At 41.9% G+C, this 12,709-nt stretch overlaps 2 protein-coding genes across 4 annotated transcripts in view; both read right to left on the bottom strand.

The window, feature by feature from the left end:
• The window catches only part of LOC147689044 (serum paraoxonase/arylesterase 2-like), a 130,392-nt gene that overhangs the window by 69,105 nt on the left and 48,578 nt on the right, over window positions 1-12,709 (bottom strand). For all 3 annotated transcript variants that reach the window (XM_086941934.1, XM_086941936.1, XM_086941935.1), the window contains one exon: window positions 10,318-10,373. In XM_086941934.1, coding sequence (XP_086798060.1) covers window positions 10,318-10,373 — 56 coding nt within the window. The remainder of the gene's footprint in view (window positions 1-10,317; window positions 10,374-12,709) is intronic.
• Window positions 1-12,709, bottom strand: part of LOC147689045 (serum paraoxonase/arylesterase 2-like) — an 856,840-nt gene that overhangs the window by 795,588 nt on the left and 48,543 nt on the right. The window lies entirely within an intron of this gene.

Below are 12,709 nucleotides of genomic sequence, written 5' to 3'. Positions count from 1 at the left end.
AAAGGCAGATGAAAAAATCCTTCTAGTGGACTTCAGTCTCGGCTTGCTGGCACTTTTACTGTTTAGGTACTACCAGGTTAATTTTTCAGGCTTGTCACATCAGGTAAAATAAACCAGTTCTGGGGTAATCTGCTCAAAATGTTGTCTTCCGAAGTCCTGGGATAAGATTTTTCTGATGCAGATAGCTTTTGAATTTCCTCCAGTATGAAAAGTAAACATTCAGTAGTCCAAATACAGAAATAATGTCTAAAAATGCTGCACAATATTTATTCAAGAAAAAAACATTGCTTATCGGCCTCAGAAAAAAATTAGAAGGATTCTTTAACCAAAAGATTGTAATAGTGACCTGAAGGTTCTTCTGAGGTTTGGGGGATTCAGATGTCAACTGCGGAGTACAATTCGGCTTACATTCTTTCAAACATCTAAATCTGAAAATATTACTCAGTAATTTTTTATTTACAATAGATTAACTCCTACTTTTTGTGTATTTATAATATTGATACAAATTGATAATTCTATATTTAATTTATGTTGATCATGTAAAAGTGAGGATGGAACCTTGCTTCAAGTATTATTTTTGTAAATAATAATAATAACTTGTTTTGGGCCATGGAATGGTAGAGTGCTTGCAGTTTAGCAGCATGAAGTTCCCGCTCATATAACAGCATATTTGTATGTTCATTGATATTTTCTGACTGGAATTCTACTTTTCATGTCAAGATATTGAACTTGATTAATGCTGTTGCATTCATGCAAATATGTTCTGGTTGGATCATTTGTTTTACATTGTCATATCCGTCTTGAAGGAATTGAATATGTGATAACCACAGAACAGAAACTGCTTGTACTTTAGTCATAAAAAAAAATGCATAATGAATTGTTATGGCTGCCTCTTACTACATTTTTATACTTTTGTTCTGCTCTTTAATTAGTTTTACATACTTAAAGGGCCAAATGTATCAAGCCTTTTTCCCGTTCGCAAACGGTTCGATTTTCAGAAACAGCTTGTTTGCCAATGTGAAAAAGCCTTTAGGGAGGTATCATCCCAAAAGGCCAATCGCTAAATAAGGAATTGCTAAATTTGCGATTCCCTTTTTTACAAATGCATTTAAGGAATCGCAAATTTAAAACTTCAAGTTGGTAATTTGCGATTTCCTAGAAAAATGCACTTTTTTGCATTTCTCAAAGTGTCATGGGGTGCATATACATACCCTTAGGGAATGTATGTGTGCTGCCACATGTGCACACATGAATATTTCAGGGATGCAACGAGGTGTCCTTTTGGCACCATTGCACCCTTGAAATTGCATTCGCAATTTGCGAGTAACTATTGGGTACTCGCCTATTGCGAATGTCTTCTCATTCATTCCTATGGGCCTCTAGGCCCATAGGAATGAATGGGAAGGTATTCCTTAATTGCAAATAGCAATTTGCGATTCGCAATTAGGGAATATATTGGAATCGCAATTATTATTGCGAAACCTACATACATTACATTTTGCGTGTCCTTAATAGCGAATCAGTAAAATTCGCTATTAAAGACTCGCAAAATACAATGATACATCTGCCCCAGAATGTTTTATTCATTATTCCTAATTTCTTATTTATTTTCTTACCTTCTTTCTTACTTTTTTTCCTTTGTATACATATTTTCCTTTCCTTCATTTTTATATTCCCAAAAAATAAAATATTTATTTCCATTAGTATAGTAATCTATTTCTATATTATATTTGTTGATATTCTGTGTTTTATTTTATTTTTATTTTATATATCAGTGCTTTCATTGCCTTATTAAAATTTTGTTAAATAACAAATCTAACCAAATATAATCCTCTTATTGAAAGTTTTCTCTGCTTCGAACAAGCCACCAGAATCACATCTATGTAAGGATCCTTTGCTTTTTGAAAAAAGAAAAAAAAATCTTTAAGCAAAAGATCCTATTTTCTACTGTCTATCTAATCTTTCTGTGACACATTGTGCCTGATTTAGATTTCAGCAGATTGGTTAATTCATCACAATGGTGGCGGACACCCCATCCCTTGAAAGGTAATTCCAATATTTTCTTTGGGATTTAGATTTCAGCAGATAGGATATCCATCACCGTTGTTACAGAGTAACCCTTCTGCAGGAATTGGAATCAGGCCCTTAGTCTTCAAAGCTCTACTCAACAGTTTATGTATTTTCTGTCTGAATATAATTTTTATCAATTGCTTAATGACTTAATTTCTAATGTCAAAGCCTTAATTCATGCAACAAAGTATTAAATACACCCTGGCTGCTACTTATGACTCACATGTTGAAATTCATTTTCTGACTTGTCTTTGTGGTTTTTCTGTAGAATGATTATTTTTATGGTCGGATAGTAAAAAAGAGTCCTGAAGAAGGCTCTGTGAATGTCTGATAGGAGAAGCAGTTCTTAACCTGTTTTCACAACACTGTGACACAATCTTATGTTTATATTATGTTGTGTTTCACCAAGTATTGCCTTCTTTGTTTATTCATTTTCCTTGTTGTTCGCAAGTTTAGACAAGATTGTAATAACAACACAGCTGGGATCTCTCATTTGAGATGCTGCTATTCAAGCATCTATACATTCTACTGTTATGTATGAGAAAAGTATTGTTTTTTATTATTTTTCTTCCACAGTCTTGACATAATATTTATTACAGACATACTATCAATTTAGCAGTCTGGCATAGTTTGTTAATCAATAGCTAGCATTCATTTAATTGATGGAATCAATAACTTTTAATTAAGTTCTCTTCACCCACAGTGCCTTGTTACTTAAAGAGCTTGTTGCAACATGCTGTGATAGATGTGTTAATGATAACCAATATGGACAAAAATAATGCAAGTGGTAGAGTAGCATCATAGAGACAATTGCAAATTATAAGGGCAAAGGACAACTTTAAGAGGGGCTATCAACTTTTCCTATTGAGAAAAATGGCAACCATACGTATTAGAATGAGTGTAGGTCAACTATCAGCCATTCCCTGCATGAGTGCTATGGCTTCATTGCAATCAAAAGCATCAACACTACTGATTTTCTGTCTCTTCCCTCAAACAACTCAAACAACTCAATTTTTTGTCATTTGATTTGGAGATTAAACTCTAATTTACCCCACAGATGTAACAATACCAGGCTAATCTAGACATCCTGCCTCTATGTAGAGCTACTGCTTTTTCTCTGCATGTTTTAATCAGAGAGTTGGGAAGGATACATGAATGGATATTTACAAGGAAAGTCATTCTCTGACAATCTGGATCATTGGTCTAACCCCATTATAAAGTATATCTTGACCACTTGGCTTTGATTTCATTATTATATCACAGGGATTTGCGTACCTGCATGTGTGCCCTCAGTAATTTCGTTCTAGTAACTATACATTTATGTTCTGATGCAAGTATAAAGGCACACTTGTGAGACTCGTCACTTAGCAAAAAGTGCTGAAATTAATTTAATCCAGTATTTATAAATCCAGTATTTATAATCAAGTGTTATAAATCCAATGTTTTGAATTTCTAACACTTGCACCACCTTGGAAAAAGCCATTGATTATTTATAACCTTTTGGAGTACTGAACACCATAGTCCAACAAAATATTTGTTATTTTTTTGCCACAAAATACATATACTCTGGATTTGTAAATTGTTATGCATCCCAATTTGATACCCACCCCTGCTTTAGCAGGAACACAAGTGAGCATATAAGAACAGCATTATGTGTACGGTAGCAGGTTTCTGTACTTTCAAACAAATGTAACACAACAACACCCCCAGTTGTAATATCAAGTGAAAGAATCAGTACTGTCATCTGGGCGATGCGTACAAAACACATATCCGAAGACACTTTTGTTTCACAGAGACAGTAAAGTTACAATTGTACTTGGGGAACACTTCTGTCTCCACTGGGCATTAGACAGCAGGTTAAAGAAGTTGATCTCTCCTTTCCAAAACAGTTCTGTCTATGACTCCTGCAAAGATTCCATTTATGGTCCTTCATGAAGATTGTGAGGTTTCTCATTTTTTCTTCAATATCGTCCAATTTACTTTTTTCCCTCACCAATTTGGCATGCACATTTTTATATGGAATAGTTGAACTGGCAAAAAAAACTTTGCCACTAAAACTGGATCACCTTGAACATTATATTTTAATTTTAAAGCAATTGATGAACTGGAACTAAAACCTGAAAATGGGATTGTACTTCAACTGCTTCTTTGTACAGGAACATTTGCTCAAATTATCATTAATACTGCAACGCTTAAAATGATAACTGCAATTGATGGAAATCCTAAAGTGATTTTTCTAAATCCTAACACATTTATACACAGTGCTTCAAAATGGAAAGGTGTTTAAGACAAACCCATGTAAGAAAAAAACTACTTTCTCCTTCTGGCCCATCTTATGTTTAGTGGTCATTAAATATTTAGGCACTGGAAGCAAAACATTATAATTGTTTGATCTACACTGCAACTTTTGGAAACTAATGAGGTTCAATTGATTTTCTCAAGATATATTTGTTTGATTATTCCTTAACATTTGGGCATTTTACACACTAGGCTCTAAGAATCTGGGGTAGCCTTTCCCAAGAATTTCCCTTGAATTTTGGACATCTTGTTTTGTGTGTGCCGTAAGTCTGAAATAGACTATTGAATTTCCTAGAATTTACTGCATTTACTGGCTCTCCGTAGATTATTTCAGAAGCTTTTGGACAAGGGACGCTGACAATTGAAGCTTACTGCTATTCAGAGATGATAAAACATCATCTCTCGCATTTACGAATGTTCCAGGGATTAAACATTGGTTTCAAAACCCTCCTTCAAATATAGTCAAGACATTGTTGTTTCCACCTGGGTACCGGCAAATATAGCACGGTAATTACCCCATCCGGCTCCCTCCCCTCTAATGTTCTTCTAACTAGACCTGAAGACCAGAAGTAGAAATAAATGGATGTAAATTCTGAAAAATGAATGGGATATTTAAATAGTTTTAATTTTGATTAAAAGAATATTAGGGAATTTTCTGCCAAGCTTGTATTTTTCTTTTCCATTACAAGGTAATCCTCATGAACGAGTATTATATTACCTGCTTCTTAACTAAACATTTACACAGTAAAGGCTCCATTAGGATGACGGGCGGACTTTGTCCGCCCGCCACCCTATCCGTATTCTGGACCGCCCGCCATAAGGGCGGGGGTCCCGTTGGGGGAATAAGGATGTGCCCGCCACAGTGGCGGGCACATCCTTCATTTTTAGCATTGTGGCGGGCGATGCACTCTGCACCGCCCGCCACAATGCTAAAAATGCATTTTTGCATTTGCATATACAAAGCGGCAGGCACCGCGCGGTGCCTGCCGCTTTGTATATGCAAATGAAGGGGGGTACCGTAGGTACCCCCCTTGTGCACCCCCACCTCGGCCTTCACCATGGGGGCCCGCAGGGGCCCTCAATAGCAACGACTGCATGCCTTTCCGTGGCGGGATCGCCGCCGCGGAAAGGCACCTATACACACGCATGCAAATATGGCTGGCGGTGTCTGATAGACACCGCCACCATATGGACCCTTTTCCCCCCAGGCCGCAAGGTGACCGGGGCGGAAAAGTGGCGGGCGGTGTTTGCCTCCGCTGCGGTCCCCCCGCCATTGTAATGTGGCGGGGGAAAAGGGTGGCGGGCGGGCATTTCTGTCGGGCGGATCGCCACCGCCACCATGGCGGTGGCGATCCACCCGACATCATAATGGAGCCCTAAGAGTCCAAAAACAGCATTCCAAAGGTTGGATAGCTGGAGATTTCTAATTGAGAGGTCTAAATATTGTTTAGGGGGATTATCAGAGTCATATGAAGTGCTTTAATAAACTTGTTTGAGCACATTTTAGAGTTAGGTAGAATATAAAGAAGGATGCTTCATTGATTTTGGTCTGTTCGTACAATTTAAATTTCATGAATCACAAAAAGGTGATGGGAGTCTGCTTCCAATAAGTCTAACCACTGGCAGTAACTCGTAGTAGCACTCCAACCCATTGTTCTTTTGCTCAACATGCCACCTTGTACATAACCATATGCAAATCAGCCTTGACCCTGCTCCTCATGAAACGCATACAACCAAGAACAGGTTTCTACCTAGTGGTCCCATGAGGATGAGGGTCAATATTGATTTGCATATAGCTAGGTCCAAACTGTTGTGGCCTGGTAAACAAAAGATGAATGGGTTAGAGGTCTACCACAAGCTACTGCCCGTGGTTAGACTTATTGCAAGCAGCCTTGCTTCACCTTTTGTGTTCAATTTCAGTTTTCACCCTGACTTCTGCCTGTATAGTACTATCCGATAGCTCAGTTCAGTGAGTCCTACATAATAACATGTTGCAGAATAGTTGGACTGTAATTGGCCCAGTTGTGCCACTTAACCTTGCTTTTATCAATTGTGATACTGGTATTGTTGTTCGACAGAGGAGAGGTAAGATGCACAACTCAAGATTTTGTGTGACATTAGCTATCTGGCTTCTGCTTGATGTAGCGTTGGACTGGTGGAGTCTCGAGAGCTGACGACTCTGTACAATAGAGTTGCCTGTCCTGGCAGATTCCCCATCAACTGCTGTTCAAGTTGGACTCAGTTTGGAGTCTCTAGATTTATGAAGTATATAAAGGCCAGATGAGCGAGGTGGTGTACTTGGCAATACAATTCCATGTTCAGCAGTCTCAATCCACTTGAAGTCGTGGTCATATATAACGTATCCAATTTCGAACTTGGCTTTTTGGTTATCTCAAAGCATTGCTTGGATGCCATGTCAACGTCCTTCAGTATTTCCTGGTGTACCTGAATAGGCAGCATGCTGAGCACCTAATTGTTGGTTTGGACTCTGCTCAAAACAATAGTTGTCATTGATCCCTATCTTAAAGTTTATTTTCAATCTTTCTATTAGCGATTCTCCATTTTCTATCGTAATTGTGGAAATATTCTGATCCAAAAGCCCACATATTTCATTGTGTGTGGCATACACTTAAAGGGCAAGTCTGTAATTGATACTTTAGTGGTTAAAGGGTTCATGGGCGGCATAGCACTCTTGCCATGTTTATTTTGAAACCAGAGAACATCAGAAAAGCCCACACCATGTGCTCTAGACAGAAGTTTGCCTTCTACAACAATCAATCAATCAATCAATCAATCAAAGAACTTGTAAAGCGCTCTACTTACCGGTGAGGGTCTCGAGGCGCTGAGGGGAGGGGGGTGCTGCTACTGTTTGAAGAGCCAAATCTTGAGAAGTCTTCTGAAGGCGAGTAGGTCTTGGGCCTGCCGTATGTGGCTTGGGAGGTTGTTACAGGTCTTTGTGGTGAGGTAGGAGAAGGATCTGCCACCGGAGGTCGTTCGTTGGATGCGGGGGAAGCGAAGCGGAGCTGGCGGGTGGGGGTGTGGAAGCTGAGTCTGCTGTTTAAGTAGGCTGGTCCGGCGAGGAGCTTGAAGGTGATCCTCTTGTCGACGGGGAGCCTGTGCAGGTTTTTCAGGTTGGGGGTGATGTGGCTGCGGCGTGGGACGTTGACGATCAGTCGGGCGGAGGCGTTTTGGATGCGTTTGTTCGTCGTAGGTGTTTGGCTGGAATTCCGGTGTACAAGTACTGATATTCCTTCATGCTTTGCCCCTTCCAGAAGGGATGTATAAGGGAATCCCACATGCATTTCCCCACATGCCTTTACAACGCAGTCAATACCCTGACTGTGACATTACAATGTGTTCTTTACACAGCAAGTTGCTACAACAACTTGCTTTAGGGAGCACTGGACCTTGCCAGTCTACACAACAGTAGGGAAGGTGTTGGACTTAAAAATTCGATGCCAGTCCAACAATTCTACCCCAGCAGCAAGTCGCTGTAACAACTTGTGGGTTAAAGTAACAAGTGGTAATATCCCAGTGGGGTAGTGACTACGTTGAAAAGGCTAGTCATTGTTGAGACTGCGGAGTTAAGGATGTTTCCCTTCCAGAAGAAAGCACAAACAAACCCCAGATTAGTTTGGCTATTTGGGTAAGATCCGTTGGCACTGCTTAACCATTTCCATGCATATGACGAGCCAAACTCGTCATGAGGCACAGTGGAGCTGTGCTCATGACGAGCTGGGCTCGTCATAACAGCCGCAGCATTCCCCCGCGCGGCGAATTTCACGCCAGTGCGGGCATTCTATTGGAGTGGGCGGAGTCATGGCGAGTCCAGCTCGTCATGAGCCCAGCTCCCCTGGGCAGCATGACTGGCTGGACTCGTCATGAGCACCGCCACGCCACATGCGGCCCCTCCCCTCACACCGCAGGGGAATTTCCCCCGCTGCGAAAAGGTTAGGAACTATGACACAGTGATCACAGGACCCAGGTCTGTGCATGCCTGTCGCACTTCAAGCTTCAATTGCAACAAGCAGCATGATGATGGATGGAATGCTTGAATTAATCTCTACCTTTGCCAATTACTCAGGCCGCATTCAAGTGTCTTTTGGGTAGGCATTTTGCCTCCAACACACAAGAGGAATGTTTGCAATTAGCCTAAACCACTGGCAATCACTCTGGGTAGCTCTGCCTTTTGCAATGACTGTCAGTAATGACTCTGCTCCTCATAGGAACAGTCCATCATGCCCTATAGATAGGATCCCTCCAGAATGGAATACACACAACTGTAAATGGGGTTCATCATCATCAGGCCTCATTGTTGAGGTACACCTATGGTCCTGCGGCACAGAACGCAAGGGCCTTGAGTTTCGGCAAAATTAGGTCTGCGTACACATGGACATTACATCAAATACCCAAATGGTAATGGGAGGAATGCTTGCAAATAGTTTAACTTACTGGCAGTTGCTCTGGGTAGCATTCCCACCCATTGTTTTTTGCCCACTGTTCTGCTCTAGACAGACACACGCTATGCAAATCCGTACAGACCCCGCTCCTTAATGAAACAATCCAACTCAAATGGCCAGGTGAAGCCCTCTCCAAAAGAAACACAAGCAACCCCAGATGACTTTCAGGCCTTTTTAGTGAGGAATAGCTTTAATCCTGTGGCACAGCGAGGAAGGGTCTGGCATACCATTTGACAGTGAGAACATTACTTCAAAAACACATAAGATAATGGGAGGAATGCTTGCAAACATTCACAACCACTGGCAATCGCTTTTTGTAGACCGGCCTTATGCAAATTGGCACTGACCCTGCTCCTCTTGGGAACAGTTCATTTTGAACTGCAGATGAGATCCCTCCAGAATGGAACACAAAAAAAACATTTAGGTTTCAGCATTGTTATGCCTTGTCATTGAGGTATAGCTTTGTCCCCTGTGGCACAGCATGCAAGGGCGTCTAGTCTGGGCATCCCCTTGGCTATTTAGGCCATTACACCAAACAAACCAGAGGTGATGGTAGGAAGGCTTACACATAGTCTGACTTACTGGCAATTTCTCTGGGTAGCATTCCTACCCATTTTTTTTGCCCACTGAGTTCCTCTAGACATTAGCTCCCCTTATGCAAATCAGTACTGACCCTGCTGCTCATGAGAACAGACCATCGTAAACTTCCAGAAAAGGTCTGCCAAACTGCTTTCTTGTACAAGGTACGTTTTAGGGCAGCCTCTCCTTTCATTTGCAATTCAATGCTCACACTACTAATTGTTTTGTGATATCTATTTAGCAAGTATTTTTTTTTTTAATTCTTCGGTATATCAGGAGTTCTCATAGAAAGAAAAAATTTACTTTGGTTTGTTATTCAAAGACGGCTTCTCCCGAAAAGAATTGCACAAATCAATCACAGGTTTAGTCCCTTAAACGAAGCTGCAGGGTTGTCTGTTAACAATTCGTTCTTTGGTGCAGACAATTTTGTTCTTCCCAATTTCTCTATCACCACAGAAATTGCCGAATCATTTCATAAAATTGTTACAGGAGTAAGCTAGAACGTTTTTGACTTAAATGAAAGCAAAAAAGCACAACAAGCATTAGCAAACACATTAAGATGTCTGGCTCTAGCTCCCAGCCTTTTGACCTTAATACGCGTTAAAATCACTTAAAGGCTCATAACAAAAGTAAACATATCATTGTCCGAGCAGAGAGTGACACCTTGAATGTTAACCAATAGTGTTACCTAAGTGGAAGTTCATGGGATTTAAGCATCGAGCTATTCGGAAAAAATATCAAACAGTTCGTGTTCTTGACATTTTTCTAGACTGATAAGTTTGAAAAAAAGAGGCTTTGACTTTTTCACATTTTTGTGTTAAACGTGCATAGAATCACATTCCTCTCCAACTTATCATATTTCAGTGTTCATAAAATATTACACAGTGAGGGACATCAAGATTTTACTTACAGCACTCATGAATGCAAGCCCGTTTGGAAGGATGTCAATATCTTCAGCACCAGTCTCTGCAATAAAAGAAGCATACAAGACATCCCTCAGAACTGGATGCTTAGGTATATTTAGTGCGGACGCTTTCTAGTTAATTTATTTCTACAATACATTTTTAAAATAATTTAAATAGGCAGTATTTACGAGTGATTAGGTAGGGATAGTTATGTAGCTCTACATAACAAGCATTTGCACTGCACTAGATCTCGCATTTGTGAGAGTTTGAGCTATTGACATTGTAAATGATAATGCCTTTTATTTACGTGTTTAGAAAACCTGCAAGCAATGCGTAAACAAACTGCTGCAAATGCAAGAACGTTGCTGCACCTGGCCTAGTGTGTTGGGGGAAGAGACAGACATGGCAGAGTACAGGTATGAGAGGACACACAAAAGATAGTCAGCTTGCAAGCAAGAGCGATCAGGTGAGTGGAGGGAGACAGAAAGAAGAGACACCCAGCGAGATACAGTCTGAAGATACGTAAGAGACAGCCAGAGTGAGGGTATGCAAGAGACATCTCGTAAGAGAGGGAGACGGACTCAGACAATGAGAGTAATTGTCAGGCATCGATGGCAAAGGAGAGGTGGGTAGTGTGAGGGTAGCAAGAGAATGACAGGGCAGAGTACAGTCAGTAAGGGGACACCAACAGACAGATTGGAAGCAAGAGAGATCCAGTGTGAGGGGAGCAAGACAGAAACAAGAGACGTGCAGTGAAAAGGTACGTGAGGTACGTGAGAGACAGTCTGAAGGTACCTAAGAGACAACCAGTGTGAGGGTATTCAAGAGCCGGTTAGTGAGAGAGGGAGCAGAACTTATAAAGCGAGAGAGCAACTGACAAGCGCCGAGGGCAAGGGAGAGACAGGTAGAGTGAGGGGGACAGAGATCTACAGGGCAGAGTACAGTCATGAGAGGCCACACAAGAGTGTCAGCTTGCAAGCAAGAGAGATAAAGTGTGAGGGGAGGGAGACAGAAAGGCAGAAAGAAGACACAATCCGCGAGAATGTGGGAAAATGACTGGGACATTGAGAGTAACTGACAGGCATCGAGAGCAAGGGAGGGACAGGTAGTGTGAGGGGGAAACAGGCCGACAGCAGGATGGGATCGAGAGTGTAATCAAGTAAGAGACAGACAGTTGTGCAATAAGCAGTCAGCCAGCAAGAGCAGATGCAAGAGTCAGCCTTGACTGTGCCATCAGGGAGCATGAAGGTCGATGGACAGGTGGGAGGGGCCAGAGCTAAATTGGGGGGAGCTAAAGCTCACCTGAAAGTTTCCGAAAGTTTTGTAGGAGGAGGAGAAGAGATGAAGAGAGGGGTCAGGTAGGGAGGGGAAGAGGAAAGACTCATAGGGAGGGCAGCCTGAACGTGAGTCCTGGGATAACAGAGGAGCCAGGCTCAGAGAGAGACCAAGTTTCAGAAGTTTTGGGGACTTTGTGGGACAGTGTGGGGGGAAGGGAGGGTTGGGAAGACCTAGGCGACGCTGAGGACACAGACTCTGCTAGACACTTAGGAAGGGCAAGGAAGAGACGTATGCCCAGGAGCACACTGTGTGTTGAGAGTGAGACATGACTCCCTGTGTCACTGTTCATGCAATGCAGTGGAATGTGTGGCTCCGGGGCAGAAAAAGAACATCAGATTAGTGTGCATGTCGGTCGTGTGTGGATAGTGGGTCCAACAGCAGCTGAGGCAGGCTCCCCCACCCCCCCCCCCCACTCACCGGAGGAGCAGTGAACAGCGTCTAGGCCACTGAAGGAACCCCCTCTGGCAATGGGTGGAGTTCTGGACTTTTTGGTTCCGTCCAGAGGTGTCAGGGAACAACACCCAAAGACCCCGGAGTTCCACCTGCCTTGGTGCACAAATGAACAGAAACACGGGCTTCTCGATGGTGGCGTCAAAGACCAAAGGTTTATTACTGCAGGGACACAGAAGTCACAGAAACTACGCATGGGCAGTAACTAGGAGCCTGTTCAAATTGTACAAAGAGGGTTGCTCCTTATATACTAAATTTTGGCCTTCAGGCGAATTCTTCACATGTTGGTACATTCCCAAAACCTTTGTGTCATAAACAATAAATATTTGGCGTTGCACAGGAATCGTCGACAATATCTGATGTCAAAACATTACGAACGAGGGGTTCCCACTTTTCCATCATAATCTCATGTCAACTTTTCATTTAAGACCCGGACCGCCTCATTGTAAATTTCGTTACCTCCCCCTAATAAAGGCCCAGAAGGAAAGGAGCAGAGCCAGGTGCAGAAGATAGAAAAGCAGGATAAGGGATGTTTGTGGGTTGTAAATGGGCAAGGCTACCGGCTTCGGCCGCCTAATCATGATCAGGACAATGGACACGAAGACCAGT

The sequence above is a fragment of the Lissotriton vulgaris genome, chromosome 10 (genome assembly GCF_964263255.1).
Source record: "Lissotriton vulgaris chromosome 10, aLisVul1.2, whole genome shotgun sequence".
Lineage (NCBI taxonomy): Eukaryota > Metazoa > Chordata > Amphibia > Caudata > Salamandridae > Lissotriton > Lissotriton vulgaris.
The sequence above is the reverse complement of the archived record's forward strand: the minus strand, read 5'-3'. Positions and strand labels throughout refer to the sequence as shown.